The sequence below is a fragment of the Ostrea edulis genome, chromosome 2 (assembly GCF_947568905.1).
Source record: "Ostrea edulis chromosome 2, xbOstEdul1.1, whole genome shotgun sequence".
In the NCBI taxonomy this organism is placed as follows: domain Eukaryota; kingdom Metazoa; phylum Mollusca; class Bivalvia; order Ostreida; family Ostreidae; genus Ostrea; species Ostrea edulis.
The window spans coordinates 108,735,501-108,762,006 of record NC_079165.1 but is presented as its reverse complement, the minus strand read 5'-3'; the positions used below and the strand labels follow the sequence as shown (position 1 = coordinate 108,762,006).

Here is a 26,506-nt window from a genome sequence, read left to right as displayed (position 1 = left end):
GATATTCCAAAAACGCTTGAAATATCAGTGCACCTCGAATTAACAAACTATACGTAGCTGATTTCTAAAAGGAAATGAATACGATTTGAGATGATTTTTTTTTAAATTTTATTTTTGACTTTAAATGTTTAGAATGCTTAACTAAGGTATTACTAATGATCAGCAAAAATTTGAATGTCAGTAGTCAAGGTATATGGGAGATACAGAGGTCACAAGTCCTTGTGATGTAAATATGGCTCGTGCCATGTTTTTGTATACATCGGTTAAATAAACTGGTAACAGTTTCATTGCAGATTTTTTTTTTCAATTTATAAGTGAATTCTTTACAATCAAATATTTGTTCGTGTTTGGCACATTTCATTTTGTTTTAAACACGCTATTTTCTATTAAACAGTCTAATGTAAACAAAAGCATAACACGAGCCTTGTTTACATAACAAAGAATTGCGAGTGATGTATCTCACTTATAACTCAAAAACTGATATCCAAATTTTGGTAGACCATTAGAAATACTTTAGTTAAGCATTGTAAACAATAAAAATGGAAAAATAAAATTTGAAAATTTTCAGCTCAAATCGTGTACATGCCCTTTTAAGCGTAATATCTCATAATTGATCACATATCAAAATACTCAAGATCACTCCTCGTCATAAATTAGTTAGATATCTAATACAAATACAGATACCTCAACGGTATTCATTCATATCTTGAAATTTCATTCTTCCTCGAATCTAAATGTAAAACTAGCTGAAAAACTTAAGAGCGATACATGAAAATTGGTGGCATATCAAGATTATTGGGTTCGGAAAGGGGTAGATTGAGTTGCAAGCCTTGTTATATATTATGAATCAATGGGATAAGACAATTTTCAAAACGTTGATAAATTAGAGTTCTGTGATAATTACACGTGTATTTAAGCTTCCGGGAACATAAAAAAATGTATAAAGAGACACCATATACCACAGAGAAATATTTATTTGTGGTTCGAATTTCCTCCATTGTTTACATATAGGTTATAGAACAATATCCTTGAATCAGGCGCCTATGGATAAGTTAAGTAGTGTATTTAGATTTAGGACGAAATAACACACCATCACACTCTTTCAAATAGATGTATGCAATTGATGCAGAAATGCATTCTTTACATATTTTAAAATATGTGGTTAGCTAAGTGGATCGTGACTCTACGCTGGCAAACTCTATATATTCCAGTCCCATCGAAGTTTTATTTTTTTTTATGTTGTATGTCTTTTAATAAAGGTACATTTTCAATACAATATATTCATTACGCATAATTTGTGATAAGGATAGCTTTAAACTGTGTGGTATTCCTCCTTGAAAGGCTAATGTCATAATTCAGGGAACCTTGTAACAACCACGATTCAACAAACCAAATTTTGCTTATACAACCAGCACATATAGTTTGAAAAAGTGAAAGTGAAATTCAACTACATTACAGAAATGTTAACTTTAAATTTTGAATAGTTGATGTCAGCAGTGTGACTCTGGAGCCCCGTGACAACCCGCTTACCCTGATGGAGGGATCAGACCGTGAAGTCCGATGTACTGTCAACTCCAACGCCTTCCCTACACCAACGTATGCCTGGTTTATTGACACGAGAGATATAACCAGCACAGCGGGATCTGATACTTCTTCCGTCAGCATCACAGGAATTAAGGCAGACAATGGGAAAGTACTCCGATGTCAGGCGACCAGTAATAACAGATCAAAGAACGGCAGTACTGTCCTCAATATTACATGTAAGTATTGTGAATACAGTGAATTATTGTATCAATATGACATATCGTAAAAAACCACAGCATTAAAAACGAAAAACAAATACATGAGGATATATATATATATATATATATATATATATATATATATATATATATATATATATACCATACAATTTCATGTTTCTTTATTGTTATCGGAAGGATGCATTTTTGTTCATGTTTTGATTGTAAGTAGTTCCGACTTTGAATAAAAATTGCGTATGTAGATTAAGTAAGAGTAAAATGCAGATGACTTTCAGATAAAAGTCAATCAAGGTCATTTTAGAAAGGTCAAGATCACTCAAAATATATCCTTTAGATAATGAAAAAAGTTCCTTTTTTCTAAAGTTGTTGGAAAGGTAACACACAAATAAATATCAAGCAAATGATTTTCAGACAAAAGTCACAGAAGGTCATTTTGGAAAAGGAAGATCATTTACAATTTATACCTTATATGAGGAAATTGTTCCTTATTTCAACAAAATTTGAACAGTATTGATCATACATCACACAGATTAGTTACAGGCAAATGGATTTCAGACATAGGTCACTCAATTCAATTTTGTAAAGTTCAACGCCATCCAACTAACACCCACTGTATGAAAAAAATGATTTTAACAAAATTCCAACAGTTACTGATCACTGTGTGAGGTATTTGGCATATGAAGTAGTACATTGGTTAGATGCAGTTCATGGAGCATACATCAGTTTTTCTTATATTCTTGTCTTTTAACTTCAACAAAGGAAGTTAGCCCGGGGTTTATTGGTGACACCTATGAATTGAGACCTACATTTATACCATAAAATATATGTCCAGAAGTCGTAAACTTTTATACGTGATTAAGAAAAACCTAATGGTAACAGTGAGACACTACTCTGATTAACATTATTGCAATGCACTTCAGACTCTGAAGTTATCACATTTTACTGCTTTGCTTTCTTCTTACATATATATCCAAGAAACTGATTATCAGTGTAATCAGCATATTTTAACTAATGTTTCGATCTGCTCATCCATTCAATGAGTTAAATGAAAATAATCCCAATGTTATTTATTACAATTATTTTGGTTGGACTGAATTTAATCTAAACGAGAATTTACACCTCAATAAATCCCAAAACGCTGTGTATACTTCAACAGGGGTGCTTACTCCTCCTAGGCACCTGATCCCACCTGTGGTGTGTCCAGGGGTCCGTGTTTGCCCAACTATCTATTTTGTATTGCTTATAGGAGTTATGAGATTGATCACTGTTCGTTATATTCACCTTGCATACATATGCGCCTGAAGTAAACAGCATAGTGCTGGGAAACTATCCAAATTATTGAAATTGATAATACAGAGAACGAATTGGAATTATATGAATCAAACATATCTTTTTGATGAATCTATCAATGTGTAAACTCTGAACATTTTTCTCACAAACCTAACATAAAATTTCTTAGCACTTTTATTCAGTTTGTGGGTAAAATGTCCAGAGTTTACACATCGATCAATTCTTCAAAAGGAATGTTTAATCCTATAATAATGACAACAACTATGGATAAAAGGCGAAGACAACGAACAGTGATCAATCTCATAACTCCTATAAGCAATAAAAATATATAGTTGGGCAAACACGGACCCCTGGAAACACCAGAGGTGAAATCAGGTGCCCAGGAGGAGTAAGCATCCCCTGTCGACCGGTCATACCCTCCGTGAGCCTTATATCCTGATCAGGTAAACGGAATTATCCGTAGTCAAAATCAGTGTGCCAAGAACGACCTAACAATCGGTATGAAACACGTCAGACAGCATTTGACCCAATGATAGGTTGTATTGACGAACTAGATCGTTATAACGACCATAGAATTTGCGAAATGCTGACTTCAATGGAGATTGTTGAAACCTCTGTACCATCAACTTGTTTGTCAGTAGCTTACCTCGATTTATAGATACTTTCGTCATAAACTTTCAATAATGGGGAGGGGGTCGGGGGTTGTCAATAAAACTCGTATTATATTCACTTATATTAACCCATGCTTAAGATATGACTTTAACTATTTTTGGCTTCCAAATGTCAAAGTGCATGCAGACCCTTAGATCATGATGATAATCTCCATTGAAACACCAACTTTAAAAACACTATCGTCTGCACTGACCTTGACCTTTTGAAAATCCCCTGTATCATTTAAATCTGATTCAAATGAAGATCTGCATGCATGAAACGTACATACATGTATTTTCTTTTTTGAAGGTTATCTAATATGAACAGTATTCAATTCAGTCTTATACAGAATAGTTGTTACCACAAACTTAGGAGGAAGAGTTTTTGATTGTTGATTATCCAGATTAATCTTCCCTAGTAGAAATGGAGTGGTGGATCAAGTGTTATATTTAAAACAAAAAGAATATTAAAATGAATAAATGCATAAAAAGAACATAGATACCAAATGCTATAGATATGTATGTGAACAGACTATCATAAGGTAAATTAATTTCTCATTTCTTTCATGAAAATCTTTAACTGTTTTGGGGAAAAAAAGATTTAAGAGTACATAAAGAAAGTTATAGATATTCTTAGAAATTTAGATTTTTTTATAGGCTAGCATCGTCGTTAAACCCCTCCTATCAATTGTGTCCAATTATGAATCAAACCATATAGAAAACCATTTGTTTTATTTCCTATATTAATTTTCAAGACATGTAGCACTCCATCCCCGTATTTCTGACAACATACGTTTACTCAACTTAGAATTTGAGATTCAGCCAGTACAGAACAATTCATTTTAGGGGGGGGGGGTGTATAAATTATTTTGTTTTGGCTTGTCAAGTTTTTTCAGACAATTGAGAAGTCAACTTGTCCGACTCCCTATAAACCCCCATTTTGATAAACTATGCAATGAGCCTGCTTTCTACAACATAAGCACCGTTTTTCTCACCTAGCTTAGGCCTAGTATATATCATTATATAATGCTCTAACACCTCTATGATTATTCAAATTGAACAGACTAATGAATGCATTTATACAAGTATAAGTGCATGGCCCACAGTCACTGTCATATACTTCGAAACTAACCAATACATGAACATTTCAACAGCTATCTCCCCAAAACAAAACTTTTATTTACTCCTGCATTCTTATTGTTTAAATACGGATTTCCACTTCACACCCTGGATGACTCTGTATTACATCCCAAACTGACTGTAATTAATAATACGGATTGCAAGATCCATTAAAAACGCTTTGTTGCGGAATTATTTTTTGAATTTTAGGGAGAGGGCTAAGATAGGATGTGCCTGCTGCCAAATCCTATTCATATTTTGATAAAATATTATTTGAATTAAACCATTTGAATACGAAGCGAATGTGTATGGATACATGGTATATTTAGAAAAAAAGAGTTGTTTTTATTTGCTGTGCAATGACTGGAACTAACTAATGCAATGTTATTTGAAATGATATGAAGTTGTCCCTATTGATTACGTCACTATTACGATGTCGGTGATGTAGGGCGACATATGTTCCTCGTTGTAAAAGTTGTATGAAATTGAAATCCTAAATTACTCTTCTTTCCCAGTAATTTCAATGCAGCATATAAGAAGTTATGTATCTGTATAGAGAATGGGATATGGAAAAGTTCAAAGAAGAAAGTGGTTTCACAGTACTTTGCAAAATGAAGTAGTATAAAGCAGTGGGGAATTTTTTTTATGGCTAAACAAATAGCCGACATATATCAATAACATGACACATTCCACATGACCTCCATACATATTTTACAATATGTGACTTCATATCATTGGTGAAACCTTACATATACCTACATTTAAAACTTGCATATTCACGAGCACCAATTGATCTACCGCACAATCGAAAGTTGACTTATGCAAGGAAAATTCTATGATCAACAACTGGTTGTCTAACGTGAGAATATAAAAACGTGATTTGATGAGGAATTTAGTATCTTATGATGTTGTTTTCAACAATACACTTTACTTCATAGGATTTTCAGATGAACAAGAGTTTTCCAAAATGAAAAGGGGAACAACGTCGTAGGAAACGTTTGTGGTATATAGTCCTAAAATTTCTTAACAAACAGAAATAAATCTTAAAAGGGGCCAGGGGGAATTTTTTTCACAAAAGGGGCCGGGCTAATTTTTAATTTACAGAAAGGCAATCGAAGTTTTGAAATACCTAAAGCACCACCTCTACCTGGGGCTGAATTCACGACCCGTGGAATCAAATCTCCTATCAGCATTCAATCCTGTGATATACAATAATTGGGCTTCTGATATATTTAGAATGATCAGATAAGAGCTGTACATTTCAGTGAAAATATTTCTCCCCAATTCAAATGATTTCCTGATAAACCAGAGGTAATTCTAAGTAAATTTCTCAAAATTTATAAATGTATCACCTGCATATGGTGTTTATATATCTCAACTGATTCGATATGCAAGAGCTTGTTCTGGGTATATTCAGTTTTTAAATCGAGGTAAGCTACTGACAAACAAGTTGATGGTACAGGGATTTCAACAGTCTCGATTGAAGTCAGCATTTCGCAAATTCTATGGTAGTTATAACGATCTAGTTCGTCAATACAATCTCGCATTGGGTCAAATGTTGTCTGACGTGTTTCATACCGATTGTTAAGCCGTTCTTGGCACACTGATTTTGACTGTGGATAACTCCGTTTACCTGATCAGGATATGGGGCTCACGGCGGGTGTGACCGGTCAACAGGGGATGCTTACTCCTCCTAGGCACCTGATCCCACCTCTGGTGTGTCCAGGGGTCCGTGTTTGCCCAACTATCTATTTTGTATTACCTGTAGGAGTTATGAGATTGATCACTGTTCGTTATCTTCACCTTGCATACAAACAAATTTCTTTTATTCAGACAAACCAACTATAAGTGTTACCCCATCTAGTCCTTACCAGATCAAAGAAGGTGATACAGCGGTGATATATTGTGTAGTGACAGACGTTAACCCCAACACTGGGATCAGGTGGAGCTTGACAAAGATAGGATACCCTGCTGTCTCATACACGGGTCAGAACTACACAATTCCTAACATACAGAGAGCACAGAGAGGAACTTACCAGTGTACAGCTACAAACTCTATAGGGACTTCTCTACCAGCCACAGTACAGGTGGATGTACAGTGTAAGTACAATTGTTTCATACAGTACAATACCCTTACAAAGAACACGTTTATAACGAATCCACATAATGCTTGGGAACTAGGGTAAGTTTTATACCCCTTAATACAGTTTTTATATATGAAATAACTTTAGAAAAAGCTATTTGAGTCTGTGACCACCTCTGACACTCGTAAATGAAAAGGTGAAATTAACGGACATTGATCAACCTCATAACCCCTTGAAGGAATACAAAATGAAGAGTTGGACAAACAGGGACATCTGGATACACCAGAGGTGGGATCAGATGGCTAGGAGGACTAAACATCCCCTATCGATGTTGAATTTAGTTTACTACCTTCTTCTTTACAGAAAATGATCTAAATTAATACAGAAATGTCCATGGTATAACTTGTTTGAAAATGAACTAATGGAAGAATAGAACGATTCTACACCATGAAGAATAAATCTTTTGGGTTAGGGTTATCAATTTTATAACCCTAACCAAGGTATTGGATTGGAAGAAAAATGGGGCATGGTCTAAAACAGACTTATTTACCCACGAAATATCAAAACAGAACAGCAATGACAAAAAATTCTGAATTATTTCTTACTCATTTATCGTAATTGAGAAAAAACCTTATAAAGGGATTTTACACACTCAATATATTATAGACCCTAAGCCTTAATATTTTCAATATTTGTCAATCTCAAGTTATGTTCAGATGAACTAGAGGGAGATATTTTCACATTTCTTAAACTACTTATTTCTTTTATTTAGACAAACCGGCTATAAGTGTTACCCCATCTAGTCCTTACCAGATCAGAGAAGGTGATACAGCGGTGATATCGTGTGTAGTGACAGACGCTAACCCCAACACTGGGATCACATGGAGCTGGACAAAGACAGGAGACCCTGCTGTCCTATACACGGGTCAGAACTACACAATTCCTAACATACATAAAGGACAGAGAGGAATCTACCATTGTACAGTTACAAACTCTATAGAAACTTCTCTACCAGACGCAGTGTTGGTGGATGTACAATGTAAGTACAGTTGTCTTAAATTGTGAAATTAGCAATTAATTTTCTCAGAATTAATTTCCCATCAGCCAGAGGATAGAGAAGATTATGCAGACTGCAAATATTTTGTAAAAGAGATGGTAGCTATAATGAACAAATCATATGGGGAAGGCAAACTACCTGATGAAGTTTTACTTATTCTAGACAAACCAACTATAAGTGTTACCCCAGATGGTCCTTACCAGATCAGAGAAGGTGATATAGCGGTGATGTATTGTGTAGTGACAGACGTTAACCCCAACACTGGGATCACATGGAGCTGGACAAAGACAGGGAACCCTGGTGTCCTATACACGGGTCAGAACTACACAATTCCTAACATACAGATGGGACAGAGAGGAACCTACCAGTGTACAGCTACAAACTCTATAGGGACTTCTCTACCAGCCACAGTACAGGTGGACGTACAATGTAAGTAAAACAGAAACGAATAGAGTGAAGGTAACTAATAGTGATCAATTGTATAAGTATCTTAAGGACTACAAGTAGAGAATTGGGCAAACATGGACCCCTGGATATACCAACGGTGGAATCAGGTGCCCAGGAAAAGTATACAACCCCTGTCGGCCAGTCACACTCGCAGTGAGCGCTATATGCTGATAAGATAAACGGAGTTTTTCGTAATCAAAATCAGTGCGTAAGGAACGGTCTAACAATTGGTATGAGACACAATATTTTACCCAATGGCAAGTAATATTGGGAAGCTAAATTGTTATAACGACCACAGAATTTGCAAAATGCTGGCTTTAATCAACGTCAAGGTCCAATTTCTTTAAAGAAATTGACAAATATACAAACTATTCATTCAATAATCTTTGCTGCAATTTGCAAGAACAGTTACAGAAAATTATATCAGCCATTTTTATCAACATTTATCATTTAAATGTCATATTGCGTCCTCTCAAACAAAATATCAATATATCTGCGTTTAAAAGCAGTTCTTCTCGTATATTCGTTTGTATACTAAATCCACATTGTTCCTTCTTCCACAGAGTCGTCAAGGTATGCTTCATACTTGGATATTTTATTGAAAGTAGATATTAACGGCAAACTGACAACTCAACTGTATGACAAACGGGATGATTTCAGCTTCTCCATCGTCATCTTCCCATAATCATGTAGCAACATTCCATTATCACCTGCATATGGTGTTTATATCTATTAACTGATTCGATACGCAAGAGCTTGTTCTGCGTATGGTCAGTTTTTATATCGATGCAAGCTTCTGACAAACAAGTTAATGGTGCAGGGTTTCAAACAGTCTCGATTGAAGTCAACATTTTGCAAATTTGTGGTCGTTATAACGATCTAGTTCGTCATTACAGCCTATCATTGGGTCAAATGCTGTCTTACGTGTTTCATACCGATTGTTAGGCCGTTCTTGGGACACTGATTTTGAATATGGATAACTCCGTTTACTTGATCAGGATGTAGGGCTCGCGGTGGATGTGACCGGTCGACAGGGGGTGTTTACTCCTCCTAGGCACCTGATCAAACCCCTGGTGTGTCCAAGGGTCCGTGTTTACCCAACTCTATTTTGTATTGCTTATAGGAGTTATGAAATTCATCACTGTTCGTTGTCTTCACTTTTCATCATTACAGACAAGCGAATTAGATAAATGTACTTAGCGTTTGTCAATGTCAATGGGAAACAAATAAAGGTTTCATAAGCAAAATATATATCTCAATCGTGATACAATGTACCTTTCTTTTGAATGTGTGTAATCCTTGAACATGTGTAAACGGTCAACAGAGATCCTTTCTCCTCGTATACACAAATCAGGTGTTTTCACTGGTCATTGTTTTCCCCACTTTTCATTTTGTATTCTTCATAAGATTTATGGGTTTAGATCGTTATCTTCATTTTCATAAATTAGAATTGAATACAGATGATATAAGAAAAATCTTTTGAAATCCACTTATTAAAAGTCAGGTTAAGGGAAATTAAAGAGCACAAGAAAAATGTTTTGCCGTATACGGCATATGGTTTTATCATTTGAAATGTGTCTTACACAAATGCAATCGAAAATGCTTTATTTTGTTGTAAGTAATCCAAATATGTCTTCACAAATTTTGTATTTGCTTACTACGATTTGACCATCGTCGATTTATTTCAGAATTTTCCTTAAGCTTTATAATTTAGATTTCGATAATTATGCCTTGTTTTTTTTTTTAAATATCACTGTAATATGTCTCGTTTAACGTACAGTGTTAATTGTCTTCAGTAATCTTTCCGACGCTGTGGTTGATTGTGTAAAACCAATCGTCTTGATATTAAAACCACTTAAACTACATTTGTTTAATCATTTTGCATTTCATCCAAATGAAATCCAAACTAGTTTTAGGCTGATGTTATGAGTAAAGTAAGTTATTAATAAGCTTTCAAACTAGTTCTCAATGGTTGAATTGACTTCAGAAGTTGTAGCTTGGTATGCAGACATCTAACTTAGAAAAACTTGTTTGTGAAATGTATGTTCTCATTTCAACATATTGAAATGTATGTCTCAATAGATATAGCGATCAATGATCGCCGATCATTTACTTTAATCAACAATGATAATAATCAATTTACTTGTGAAGTTTTGTATAATGGAAAGGTTTTTACGTTATCAGTAATATAACAGGCGACTGTATGTACGTGCTACAACAACCTAAATATTGGTATTGAAAAAATGTTAAAATACCAAGTGACCTTTAATATTAATGTGAACAACGTTCATCAAGACCAACCTCGCCATGGAAGTTTGATTACTAGTAGTATTGTATTCAAGTTATCTAGTTGTTAATTAAACAATGAATATTGTACATATTTAGAAAATCTCATTGCCGTTGACTAGTTGCCATACATGCATATTTTGAAATATGGCTTATCCCCTTGTCATGAACGGCCAACCTGTAACTTCTGCCAAATGGTTTGGTCGGAGCACAATTTAACTATCTATTTTGTATTGCTTGTAGGAGTTATGAGATTGATCACTATTCGTTATCTTCACCTTGCATATATACACGCAAAAAACCTCCGAAAATATAAGTAACAATGTGTGTAGGTGGTTCTATTGTTTGCTTACAACAATTACTCTATTCATTCTAGAATTCCCGTGATATTTTATCCAATGATTTAAACATCAATAGTGACCACCTACTTGTCAAGACTAATCAGACAATGAAAGAACAAAGTACAGTATTGACCGAGAAAATTAATGATTTTCCAACTACGGTATTTTTTATTATTATTTTTTTTTTTACTTTTTTTGGTGAGTAAATGTTGTTTATTGGCATTTATCGGGATAGGATTTTTACAAGCCCCTACATTCCAACCTAAACAATAGATATGGAGTAATTAATATGTAAAATAATATGCATACAACAAACACTCACAAATAAAAAAAGAAGAAAAGAGGACAGAACAGTATAAAAAAGTATTATAATACTATGGCTACATAATATGTATACAAAAATTAGGCCAATGTTTAAACGTATAGGATAGTTATATAATGTCAGTCTTTGGATTTTATTTACTAAATTGTGTACTTAATAATATCCATAAATATAGCAACATAAATCTATAAAATTTTATTATTGTATTCTAAGTTGCTCGAATAGCTTTCATTTGTTCAAAACAGTTCAACATAGTTGTTTCTTATAGCTAATTTATATTCTATATTGTATACATTTGACAAAGTCATCTTACAGTTATTGAACACAAGTGTTTTATTCTGACATCTACAACAATATATATAATATTTAACGTGGTAATTGATAATGTTACTAATTTCATGTTCAACACATTCAATAATACATTCTTTTTTATAAGTTACAACATCAAAAGAAAACATGTTACCGATCCACTCATATACGTTCCTTATACACATTTGAACTAGTTCATATTCATACAATAGATGTTCGACACTTTCTCTTTGTCGGCTACAGAATGTACATAAATCTTTATCTGACTTGTGAATAATTTTTAAGAATGCGTTAGTATTCAATATCCTATGATTAACACGATATTGAAACCATTGTATTTTTCTTTCTTTAACTACTAAAAATAAATTAGTATTAATGTTTTTCGATTCAACTCAAAAAAATTTGAAACCTTTTATTCCATTTTAATTGGTCTGTAGCTTTTACTTCATTATCATTTAGAGTATTATAAAAAAAAAAAATTTTCATTTTTGTCTAAAATCAAAGGAATCAAATGTGTTAGAATAAAAGGTTCTGTTAATTTACTCAGTTGATCAACCTTATGGTGTTTCATTATTTTGTTTTACTACTTTGGTTACACTTAACTATTCTTAAAAAATGGTTTTACTTTGTTATATATCAATGTAGATTTCTTGTATTCCATTATTTTTCCATCTTTATGTAATGATGATTTAAGAAAGTTGATATTTATTTTCACTCCCTCCCTTCAAAAATATTACTTTATTATTTACCTTTATGTTCTCATTATACACTAGAAAAGAATTGTTCTTGAGTAATGTTATCATCATACACATAGCAATTAACAACTTTATTCTAAGATTGAAATACATCAAACCAAAACTAATTCTTGGATTTCTTCACTTTCTGTAAAGCATAAAGTGGCACCAAAGTAATAACTTGATTGATTTTTTTCTTAATCTGATTTAGTTGTTGATGGATTGGGTAAAGCAATAAAGAGATGTACCAGTTTAGATATAGCAAGTGATTTAATTACAGTGATACGATCCATAGGGCTAAGATGTCGTCTCTCCCAATGTTTTGATAGAGTTTTGATGCTTTTTTATTTCTTATTTACCTCTGATGTTTTATTTATTTGAGGACCAAAGCTGAAATCAACTATTATATAAAAATGTTGAAATATTTTATAGTTACGTCACCAAACAGCTGGCATTTGGCGAAATCCGCTTATTTTCAATGTAATATAAATAAAGTATAAGTATAAGTAAATAATTAAATTAAATAATGTACATACTTATTTGAGTTGTGAGATTCATCACTGTTCATTATCTTCACCTTTCATACACAAACCTCTGTAAAATTTTGCATATATAATAAGAACCTAACGATCTTCCTCTTTATGGAGGTTATTGCATGTGACAGTTAATTATTTCTATAAACAATGAATCCGAAAATGAAATTTCAACGTGATTGTTTACACGTTTACATAATATTTACGTTGGGTATATATATATATATATATATATATATATATATATATATATATATGAATAACAGAGAAGGGAAGTTTTAAAAATGGGGGGGGGGGTGTCCTCCGATTTTATTTCCAAGTTTAAAAAAAATTAGAACACATTATCATTTCTCGTCTGTTTTTCTTTTAATTCCTCTAATATTGGGACCCAGAACTTATCTATGCGATAGTACGGGACACCAGCATTCCCCGGGAAACGTGGAGCCCCGTGATCCAAAAGTCCACTCTTTAAAATAGTGTAAGGCTAAACAAGTCGGTGTCTTTGAAGATGCAATTTTTGCGCTAGCCATAAGTCCGAGAGTCTTCCGCATAACACAGTGTGTCACAGTGAAAGGCGAAGATAGCGAACAGTGATCAATCTCATAACTCCTATAAGCAATACAAAATAAATAGTTGTGCAAAGACGGACCCCTGGACACACCAGGGATGGGATCAGGTGCCTAGGAGGAGTAAGCTTCCTCTGTCGACCGGTCACAATCGCCGTGGGCCCTATATCCTGATCAAGTAAACGAAGTTATCCGTAGTCAAAATCAGTGTGCCAAGAACGACTTAACAATCGGTATGAAACACGTCAAACAGCATTTGACCCAATGGTAGGCTGCTTCGACGAACCAAACCGCCACAACGACCACAAAATTTGAGAAATGCCGACCCCAATCGAGACTGTCGAAACTCCCGCACCACCAACCCGCCCGTCAGCAGCCCGCCTCGATCCAAAAACCGACCACACGCAGAACAAGCCCACGTGCATCGAACCAGCTGAGAGACATAAACGCCAAACGCAGTCGATAAGGAAATACTTCCACACAAACACGGGAAGTCGACGATGGAGATGCTGAAATCATCCCGCCTGTCACACAACCGAGCTGTCAGCCTACCGCCAATGTCCACTTTCAATAAAACATCTAAGCATGAAGCAGAAGTGGACGACCCCGCGGTGTCCCTTACCTCGAGCCCAGTGTGATTTCACGGTATCACACGAAGGATGAAAATTGGCTCATAATGTACTTACAGAAAAGTGATAAAATATTGATAATTTGAATTATTATACTTTTATTTAAAATTCTCGAACCTGATTGGTCGATAATCATTTGAAAAAAAAAAAAACGCGCCCCAGGGTGATAGTCTCTAGCAACGGGTAACAGTACTTGACAACGGGTGATTTTATAAAAAAAAATTATCACCTGCGTCAAATGTATGCGCGTGTGGTTCACCGTAGATTGTTAGACGACGTCGTTTGAGCGTTTGTAATAAACGCGTGTAACCGCATCGAAGTACGAAATATCGCATCACAGTAATTGATCAAATGTCAACAGACGTACTTGGGGTGAAAATTGTCAATGTTACCCTCAACTACATGTAATATTTATATACTATCACAATTTTATTCCACGGGCGATTTCTAATTGCTTGATTGGGCTGATTTCGTTGTCAAATTATTATTTTTTTTTATTAGATTTCCAAACCATATGTAGGTGTAATTTGTGGATTATTCTTGATTATATCAATTATCGTTGTTATCGTAATTTGTGTATGTATGTAGTTTTATTATCATTATGTATTCATTTATTTACTTGAGGGTATCAGTACTGATATCTCGAAAGTTTCGAGGTACCTATAAAAGTATATTTTTTTACTGTACGGCTGCATGTACCTGTGAAAAAGGCGCACAAGTGGTCTTACATTTACCTAGAGTATTCATATTACTGGACGAAAAGAGTACCGAACCGACTGTCTGCTGTTTTTTGTGTTATTGATGATTCTAAGTTTTGATGGTCACTGATATTTTACTGTTGGTACTGATATTTACTGTAGTTTGTACTGAGAGTTCTGCTATTTCCTGATAGAGATACACTTTAAATGCTGACGTGTTTATGTTTGTGGTTTTTAGTTTTAATTCCTGTAAGCTGTATTCAAATAGCTAACAGTATACAATCATTTCAATAAATACACGAATCACGTATGTGTCTTCTTGCAAGAGGTCTATCAATCACTACTATGTTCAGCTTGACTGTATATATATTTATTTTATTGGACATCCCCTCCTTAAACCATCGATCTGAGATATCGATCAAGTTTAGATACGACTGATATTTTCGATGTTCTTAATTGTTTTCGTAATTATAGAAATCACTGTTATGACTGACTTTTTGTAACAATTCAATAGCAGCTACTGATATGGTTGATCATGTTTTGTTATGACATCAATCTTGAAAGTAAGAAGTCAAAATATATACTATATGTCAGATATCGAATGGTCCGGGATGTTCTGGGAAATGTTCGCCTTATAACTTTAAAGTTAAAACATTTTACCGAAATTAGTTTGTACACTACATGACAATGTCCAAAAAGGCACTATTTATATTATAGCATTTTTTTTTCGGTTTGTCATGTCAGTGGCAGATCCAGAAGGGGATTTCGAGTGTCGTACCCCCCCCCCCTCCCTTCATCAGAAAATTTTGCTAGAAAGGGTAAAAATCACGTTTTTTGATGGCGACCCCCATTGAAAACCAAATTAATGATTGACCATCCTGTTTAAAAAAATCTCACCTTCTAAAAAACTGATGCTTTGTATATACATACCGCCGCCGTTTTCAGCGTAGAAGTTTTAATTGTTTATCTAAATATATATCAATAAATTATGTTTCACTGAAATGAGTTGATCCTAGTCTTTTACCCAAGTTCAGTTTTGTGGAGTTTAAAAACGTGGAGTATTCGGCTAAACACGCACCTGGTTCTTCGATAACTATCAAACAAAGGTTTTTATTCTGGATATCGGCCGAAAAAAAATCCTTAAGTCTGCATGAATATAAATGATTGAAAACCAACGATATCTGATATTTTGATCTGGAAATATGTAGTGGTAATTTACTAATTCGGTTAACGGTTGAATACTATAATTTCTACCGACCGACAGGCAGATGCAACTCAAAGTGCACCTCTTCTTCGAAATGATGGAGTACATAATTAATTAGGGTTACAGGGTTAACGCCTACAGAAAGTTTGGTCCTCTGATTTCGTTTATTTTTAAAAAAGAATACTGAATAACTTGAAATATGTTGGTCATCTGAATGAAAAAATAATTTCATTCAACATCACACAATGCAGGCTTAGGTGTTAACTTTGCATGACTTTGACATGCTATTTACTGCTATATTTGACATTTTCATTCATAATTAATTTGTCGAGCTTTATATGTAGCTATTACGAATTTATGAATGACTGTATAATTTTAGCTGAACTTGCATTATCTGTAATTGATGCATATCACATGTTATAATTTCCTGTTGTAGATAAACCGATAGTACATCTAAATTCATCCAATCCCTACCATATAACAGAACATCGGGATGCTGTGATGATATGCTCTGTGATTGATGCTAATCCCATCACTGGAATCACATGGACATGGAAGAAGACTAGTAATTCTGTGATTCTGAGTCATGAGGCGACCTACACAATCCCCAGGATAAGCAGAGATCAGGCTGGGGACTACAGTTGTACAGCTACTAATACTATAGGGATATCTACACCAGTTACAGTTCAAGTAGATGTACAGTGTAAGTACTGATATATGTGTACAGTTAACAACAATATAGGGATATGAACACCTGTTACAGTACAAGTAGATGTACAGTGTGAGTACTGATATATGTGTACAGTTAACAACTCTATAGGGATATCTACATCAGTTACAGTAGATGTACAGTGTACGTACTGATATATGTGTACAGTTAACAACTCTATAGGGATATCTACATCAGTTACAGTAGATGTATAGTGTACGTACTGATATATGTGTACAGTTAACAACTCTATAGGGATATCAACACCTGTTACAGTACAAGTAGGTGTACAGTGTGAGTATTGATATATGTGTACAGTTGACAACACTACAGGGAAATCTACACTATTTACAGAACAAGTAGATGTACAATGTCAGTACTGATATATGTGTACAATTAACAACTCTATAGAGATATCTACACCAGATACAGTACAAGTAGATATACAGTGTAAGTACTGATATATGTGTACAGTTAACAACACTATAGAAATCATTAGATGTAGAATGTAAATACTGATATCTGTATACACCTTACAACTCTCTAGGGACATATACACCAGTTACAGTACAAGTAGATGTAAGGTGTAAGTACTGGTATATGTGTACAGTTAACAACTATATGGGGATATCTACACCAGTTACAGTACAAACAGTTGTAGAATGTAAGCACTGGTATCTATGTACAGTTAACAACACTATAGGGATATCTACGTACAAGTAAATGAGCAATGTATGTACTTTATTCTGTGTACAGTTAAAACAATATAGGTATATCTACGTAAGTTCAGTACAAGTTGATTTACATTGTAAGTACTGATATCTGTGTACAGTTAAACACACAATAGCGATATTTACACCAGTTACAGTAGAAGTATATTTACAGTGTATGTACTGCTATTTGTGTACAGAAAACAACTCTCTAGGGATATCTATACCAGTTACAGTAGATGTATATTTACAGTGTATCTACTGCTATTTGTGTACAGAAAACAACTCTCTAGGGATATATATACCAGTTACATTCAGATATATGTATATTGTTAGCACTGTGAGATGTAAGAAAACAATATGGGTATATCTACACCAGCTACCGTACAATTACATATAAAATGTAAGTACTGACATCTCTGTACAGTTATCAACACTATAGGGATATCTACACCAGTTACAGTACAAGTAGATGTACAGTGTAAGTACTGATATATATGTACAGTTAACAGCAATATAGGGATATCTACATCAGTTACAGTAGATGTACAGTGTAAGTACTGATATCTGTGTACAGTTAACAACACTATAGGGATATCTACACCAGTTACAGTACAAGTAGATGTACAGTGATATCTGTGTACAGTTATCTCTACTCTATATGAATATATATGTACAACTCCAAAGTGCGATGGTCACGCCAAACCCTGATGGTGTGAGACACCAATGAGCGATGTTCCGCACTCACAGGCCAAAGTGCGGTGGTGTGACACGCCAAAGTGCAATGGTTTGAGAAAAATGCGCAATAGTGCGATGGTGTGACACGCCGAAAGCCATTGGTTTGTAAATGGCACAGTGTTTTGGTACAGACTAACCAACTGTGTGTTGTTTCACCAAAGTATCAGTGCAAAATCCAAGCACAAAAAATAAGAACAAGCATTTTTTTCAATACCATTTAGTTGTTTTGTTATTAAACACAGAATTTTCCAACGCTAAATCGTAAAGAATGTTTTATATTATAGCATACCCCTAGGAATTTATAAGTGTATGTCAAAGTAATAAATGATCATGAAAGGTGAAGACAACGAACAACGATCAATGAATTAAACAATGTTCGGGTGAAGTAAATAGTTTGACAACAGATGTACTTTGCCATTCTCACTATCAACAACAGCATAAACCTTGCCGTTGCTGTCGTCGATGCTAAATTCCTTCGGTTTTATTTTGAAAGACGTTACGGTGGATCGATCCTCATGTGACTTAGCAATATCAATTGTTAAAAGTGCAAAAACTGTATTAATATCCATTCAATATAGTTAAATTTAATCAATAGCCAAAGAAAATGTGTATATTGCCACATTTTTAAAGATATCAGACATACAAAAGCGGAAGTAGTTGTTAACATCAGAAATCACACACTTTCGTTGTACAGAATAATTAAAATAGATAAAAACTAGTTGAAATGACAGATTCTAAATGCCAACAGTTTAAAAAAATGTTAAGTTATAAATATGTATAAATTAATTGTGGATATTAAGGAAATAATGTATACATAATAGACATGCAGTAGAAGAAATACCAGCATGGGAGTTATTGCCCTTTGCAACACTTTTTTAATCATAAAGAATTAAATATCTATGGAAAATATAAACTTTTTCAATATAAATAAATTACCATTTTTTTATTTTATGCAGTGATTAATATTCCTCTAAAAGATATATTTCTACTATGCGCAAAGTTTAATTTAATAAAAAAAATTTCAAAAATCTATGACATCACATGAGGATCGACCAACCTTAAAAATGACGTTACAATGACTAGACGTCACAAACGTTACTGAACTCCGCACCATCAGACTTTGGCGTGACCATCACACTTTGGCGTCCGTATAAGTTAAATAAACATCGCACTTTGATGCGGACTATCGCATTTTGGCGTGACCATCACACTTTGGAGCGACTATCGCACTTTTGAGCCTTACGTATATATATATATATATATATATATATATATATATATATATATATATATAAGCACTAAAATTTCAACAACACCCGATGCCTAAAAGTGTCGGATCCACAACATGGATATAAGGTCAAATATGAAAAATTATACAAAGCACTAAAATGACCAACAACACGAACAACCAAATTGCCAAATTTTCGGGACGACCCGTCCCTTCTTCGGGACAAACGAAAAAATTACATAATGTGGCCAATACCAACAGAGAATAATAACTTTCGGTATCTGACCAGCTAGGTTCATGATCAACAACCACTACTGTCATGTTCTCCCATCGGTGGTTATTGCCATTGAAATGTGTTGCTACTGCGCAGCTAGGTTAAGGGCTTCAATAGTCAAATGCACAATAATCATGGGGCGAAATTGCACCTCAAATTCGCAGGTATCATTACACTTGATAAACACCGAAACGATACTACCCATATGTTGACTGTGACTGAGCTACCGTAAATACCCCTCATGGTAATTTCCCGTGACGTCACTTAAATATCACGTAACACTTTATTTTTGGCAAACAGCAAGAGGCCCTACTTGTGAACAAAAGTTCAGGTTCTTGCGGGTAACCAGCTGAATATTTATTGATATACTCAGAAAAAAATGAAAATCCTTAACATGCAAACTGTTGGGATCAAATGCATACTCAAATTAACCATGCTGTAATTTAACAACATATGAACAGTCATCAGCGAATTGCCGGGGTTGTCCACATTCTTATATATATCATACATCATACCGTTAATATACAAGACAGAAATTGCTCCCCGCGCTTTTCAAACGCATAATTATATATAGATTATATAGCAGAAAAATTCATATTGTTTTTTATAGCAGATGAACCTGAACTTTGCCGCAGTTTCTGTAGTATGAGATAATTTATGTACATGAGGGAATTTTTAAACGCATCAGTTATTCAGATTAGGGGCGAATTCAAGGTCACAATATAATATGAATATCACCTTCATGCATACTATATATTAAAAATGGAGAATGATTTGATATCATAAAGGAATAATATATATATAATATATGTATTCATTTGACAAGATATATTTTCACGTATACAGCTTATCACTTGATAAAAGTAGTAAATAACGACAAAATATTATGACACTTTCCCCGCGATACAACTATCAGAACATGTACGCTGTGACGTACTTTCTCATTGTGACGTCATATGGTGCGAAGTGCACAGAGGTACATTTATAACAGCACTGTGATTTTTCTCGGATAGCCTTAACTGAGGTGCGTGGCAATGTTTTTTTTGGTTCTGATGGAGGACCGGTGGTTGTTCACCCGTCTGCGAAGGTCTGTTGTTTCTCCTATGTCCTGCTTCTGCCAGACATCGCAACTGATGATATAGATGCAGTTATTGGTTTTGCAGGAACAGTTTCCCAATATTTTATAACTCCGACCCGTGACAGGACTGCTAAAACCCTCAGTGTCTGGGTTATATTTGCATAATTGACATCTGAGGTCTGAGCATGTTTTGAAACCTCCATTGGGTGGAGGGTATCCAGTTTGGTCCTTAATATCATGTCATTCAGGTTGCTGGGGCGTTTGAAGGATGCCATCGGTGGTTCCTTAAAAACATCAGCCATTCGGTTGTTGGCATGCAGAATGTGCAGATGTTTTTTTTCAGAATACCGTTGATGTTCTTGAGGGCAGGATGATACGCAGTGACCAATGGAACCCTGTCATTCTGAGGTTTTTCTTTATACTGGAGGAGAGACTGTCGGTCCTGTAGTTACATATCATCAATCGCGGATTGCACCTTGCAAGGAGCATATCCTCTGTTCGTGAGATGAGTTTTGAGGATTGTTCCTTGTTTTTTGGAAAATAGTAGTGGTTGTTGATTATGAACCTAGTTGGTCAGATACCGAAAGAAAGGAGAAAAAAATTCTGTATGCACAGGTTGAAGTCGTTTGAACCGCATGGTATCAACAAACCTACTGACTTCACCAGGATGAATAGGGGTCAAAGCCTTACTCGATTTTAAGCTTCATCTAGACCTACTCGTCTGACCATGTCCCTAACAGTGATACTATGATCATTTTGAACACATTTTTTTTCTATTCAATTCTGTTTACAATCAGTCCACCCCCCTTTTATTACTTTGACCTTCATAACCGATTGTTTACATGCAAAACACATTTATCAGTTTCCGTGATTCTATGTTTTTTGCACGTCTACCCTAGACATGATCAGTACGGGAATGGCTGATGTTGATTCAATTTCCTAGGCTGCTTATTCTTTGTTTTGATTTGGAGTTGGTCCACTTTGTTTACTTATTCAAGCCTGCTATCTTTCTCTCAAATGTTTGCTCATTTCTTATTTCATTTCTATAGTGTTTATTCATTAACATAGTTTATTTTTAGCTTTTTTTTTGGAGATGGGGGGGGGGTGTTAATATTTTTTTCTCATTATTATCTTTTATAAATTATTTATTCTTAATGCATAGTTAAAATAGAATCTCTCTGGGTACGAGTTAGCTTTACTATTTGTCAATTGGGTTAACTGGTTCCACTTGAGATTAATTAAGTCTATTTTTATCACTTCATACATTTTGGATCAGCTCTTTGGACGAATAAGGCATGTCCTAATTCTTTCCACTTTTAACATTGATTGGCAAGCCTAAAGACCAAAAAACATGTAGTCTGCGTTGTAAATACGTTTGTAGATTAGTGTAGTTGTAGTGTTAGATGTATTTATATGTAGTTTTTGTTATTATTCTCTGTTGATATTGGCCACATTATGTACTTCTTTTCGTTTGTCCTGAAGAAGGGACGGGTCGTCCCGAAAATTTCACAATCTGGTTGTTCGTGTCGTTGGTCATTTTAGTGCTTTGTATATATATATATATATATATATATATATATATATATATATATATATATATATATAAAGCACAAACAAACAATTATAACACCCAACCTTACGTAATAAGTTTGTTTGTGCTTTATATTAAATATTCTATACAATTGCATCGAGAGATCCACTCTCCTTATAAAATATCTTAAACACTGAATGACACAGCGACTGTGTGAGATTGCATCAGTGTGTATAAGTAGCGCTTTAGGAGCATAACAAAACTTCCTTTATTGGGGAAGTCGTTGTAGCCGAGTGGACTTACGCACTGGTTTGACAGTCTTGCTAGACGGTGGGTGCCGTAGGTCGCTGGTTCGACCCCGGGCGGGGGTGAAAATTTTCAGTACCTAGTTGTGATTATTTAGTGCTTTATATATTAATTAATTGATTATCACATGTATCGTTTAGATCCTAGGGGTAAACGTAAGGTTGGGTGTTATAATTGTTTGTTTGTGCTTTATATTAAATATTCTATACAATTGCATCGAGAGATCCACTCTCCTTATAAAATATCTTAAACACTTAATGACACAGCGACTGTGTGAGATTGCATCAGTGTGTATAAGTAGCGCTTTAGGAGCATAACAAAACTTCCTTTATTGGGGAAGTCGTTGTGGCCGAGTGGACTTACGCACTGGTTTGACAGTCTTGCTAGGCAGTGGGTGCCGTAGGTCGCTGGTTCGACCCCCGGGTCGGGGTGAAAATTTTCAGTACCTAGTTGTGATTATTTAGTGCTTTATATTATATATATATATATATATATATATATATATATATATATATATATATATATAAATCACTAGCGCTTTCTGGATTTTAATATCCACTCAGGTGAATACAAATATTCTGCATTGCTTATATGAATTATAAACTGTATAATCCGCCACTTATTTTTACACTTATTTTAGATGGTCCTGATGATGTCAGATTTACCCCAGACATAACAACTATGAATAAAACAGAAAATCAAACAGCCAATCCTGTTGATTGTTCCGCAGTATGTAATCCTGCGTGTACATACAAGTGGACAGGTGTGAGTACAATTAATTCAGGAAGACTAGATTTGGGAATGCTGAAACGTGATGAGAGAGGGACCTACTCATGTACTGCTAGAAACTCAATCAAATCAACCTCAAGAAACCTCAATGTTATTGTTAACTGTAAGTACATACATATGTTGGTACATGTTCAAGTGCATTTATATTATCTCCCTCATGCATAGCTCTTATTCTTAGACGAATTTGACCCCACTTTTTTGGCACGCTGTTTTTGGCTATAATAGCTCTAAAACTTGTTATTTTGGATTTCAAACATTTCGGTTGAGCATCACTGAAGAGACATTATTTGTCGAAATGCGCATCTGGTGCATCAAAATTGGTACCGTATAAGTTTTACATGGTTATACACTGTAAACAATATCTTATATTCACATCGAGGTAGGCTACTGACAAACAAGGTGATGGTGCAAGAGTTTCAACAGTCTCGTTTAAAGTCAGCTTTTCGCAAATTCTATGATCGTTATAACGATATGGTTTGCCAAAAAAACTATCATTGGGTCCAACGTTGCCTGGCGTGTTTCACATCATTTTTTAAGGCTTTTCTTGGCACACTGATTTTGACTGTGGGAAAAACATTGTTTGCTTGGTCAAGATATAGAGCTATCGGCGAATATGGTCGGTAGACAGGGCGTGTTTACTCCTCCTAGGTACCTGATTGCATCTCTGGTATATCCAGTGGTCCGTGTTCCCCCAATTCTCTATTTCATATTGCTTATAGGAGTTGTGAGATTGATCAGTGTTCGTTTTCTTTTGCCTTTCATTGATCACTGATCGTTATATTCACCTTTGATTGTAGATCCACCAAGCATTGAGTTATTCCAGGCCAGTGGTCAAAACTCAGAATATTTGCCCTTTTCACTAATATGTAATGTAGACAGTTATCCCTTGTCCGCCATAAAGATTCAGAATGTAGAGACAGGGGAGGTAATAGCAACCAGCAGTGGACAGGATTCATTGGTTTTCTCAGAGACATCTGCAGAGTGTTACCAAACTGCAAACTACACGTGTATTGCCGAGAATTATTTTACTGCGATATTATCTCCAAAGCAAAGGATTTCCATTACTTGTAAGTGTTTTTTCAAATATTTAAAAACTGAAAACGTTCAGAGGAGTAGTTTCCATCACAATAAGGGTGCAATTATCTTATTCATTAATTTTTTTTAAAAGCCAATAAACATAACGGATATCAAATATAGCGAAATGCTATTGAAATACTCATGTTTTCAGCCATGTAATTAAATGTGTATGATGATGCTTCATGGATCAGAATGGATCGACGGTAGAGATACAGATATCTCAGTAGGAATCATTTTAGAATATTGCAAATAGTCTGGCATTTAAATCATTACAAATTAGAATGATGATAGCATTCTAAGACATGTATAATGTATGTAACTTTTGAATGACAAGTATGGATTTATTGTTGAACCATAATTAGGATTATGAAGTTGAGCAACATCGCTACATGAATAAGCAATCCGATCAAGGGACATATGTTAAAAGGTAGCCATACCAACAAGTTTCATTGGGTACATGTAAAATGGACCATAGTTCGGTAAACGAAATCAAATTCAGCTGTATACACATTATTCAGAGTATTTAATAACTGAATTTCACATGTATCTTTAATGAGTTCATTTTATAGATACTGATAAAATTGAAGATAAGTGCTATGTCACACACATTCCATTGATTTATGTCTGAATATTCTTTATTTGCTTTCTTGGTTGTATATTATTTAACGTCCCTTTCGAGAATATCTACTCATATGGAGACGTCACCGTTGCGGTGAAGGGCTGCACCCCTGAGGCCTATGCTCTGCGCTTACAGCCTTTGAGCAGGAAGGGGTCTTTCTCGTGTCACATGGGGCCTCAGTGTTTGCCGTTTCATCAGATGGACCGCACCGTTCATTAATCTCTTCCAAGCAAGGGGTACTCAGGACCTATTCTAATCCAGGACATCTCCATATGAGTGGAAAATTCTCATAAACGTTAACAATATCCAAATTAATCAATCAACCTACCCCTAATTCCCCATGGGACTGTTTTCGTGGAATCTTAAATACCAAAAAATCGGAGAAAAACAAACCTGTTGATGGATGTTCTATAACTGGGTAATTATCGAAGGTCAGAAAGCGTAGAGAATAAAAAATATGCAATATGTAATTTTAGGTAAGCCACGGACTTCAGATGGCAAAGCAAGAATGAATATTGGAATAAAAACAAATGAAGGATTGAATGTATCAACAGATTTCATTGGATACCCTCTACCCAAAGTATCATGGACATTTAAAAGAAATTCAACTAACGATGGAATTCTTATCCCTAATGCAAATATAACAGTTTTACAACTAAATGTATCAGCTGTTCGTACAGCGTATGTCAAAAGTGCTTTGACAGAAGAGGAGTTTGGAAATTATATAGTTACAGGACACAACAGTGCAGGATCCAATGAATTTATTTTTGATGTGATGCCAGAAAGTAAGCACGTTATTTTTCATGTTATATTTGGACAAATATTGACAATTAAGCAAAATACAAACGTCATTCTATAATTAATCATTGAACTGCAAAAGAAGGTGTAGTAAAATAGTACGTATGAACACACGTAAGTGTCGAAGTTATAAGTGCATGCGATATAGATCTGAACCTCGATTTGACCGCACAATAATTGTAGGTATATCAACAACTTTATACTTAGCCCTAACCAAAGTCAGATTGCTGTCTGAGGTTTTATACTGATTGTTAGGCTGTTCTTATGAATTTGACTACGGATAAGTCCGTTTAGCTGATCAAGATAAAGGGCTCATGACTGATGTGACCAGTGACCACCTCTGGTATATATTAGTCCAGTCAAAATAGCCCAACAAATGCCGAACCGTGACAAAATTGCAACATAATTTTTGTTATAAATCAAATCTACATGCATCGAAGTAACATATATAAAAAATCTAATGATTTCTGACCTGGGGAAATATTATAAATTATCATACAAAGTTTTCGTATTTCAAAGGAAAAATCGTTGAAACCATTTTAATTTGGATTAATTAGGTTATGGTACATATTTCATCATTCATTATAACATACAAATTAAATACATGTTTTGTCTTT

General features: G+C 34.7%; 1 protein-coding gene across 1 annotated transcript in view; it reads left to right on the top strand.

Moving 5' to 3' along the window:
* The window catches only part of LOC125680241 (hemicentin-2-like), a 168,386-nt gene that overhangs the window by 79,710 nt on the left and 62,170 nt on the right, over positions 1-26,506 (top strand). The window contains exons 5-12 of the mRNA XM_056156020.1: positions 1,485-1,760; positions 6,656-6,922; positions 7,679-7,945; positions 8,126-8,392; positions 16,469-16,735; positions 23,247-23,498; positions 24,193-24,462; positions 25,568-25,876. Coding sequence (XP_056011995.1) covers positions 1,485-1,760; positions 6,656-6,922; positions 7,679-7,945; positions 8,126-8,392; positions 16,469-16,735; positions 23,247-23,498; positions 24,193-24,462; positions 25,568-25,876 — 2,175 coding nt within the window. The remainder of the gene's footprint in view (positions 1-1,484; positions 1,761-6,655; positions 6,923-7,678; positions 7,946-8,125; positions 8,393-16,468; positions 16,736-23,246; positions 23,499-24,192; positions 24,463-25,567; positions 25,877-26,506) is intronic.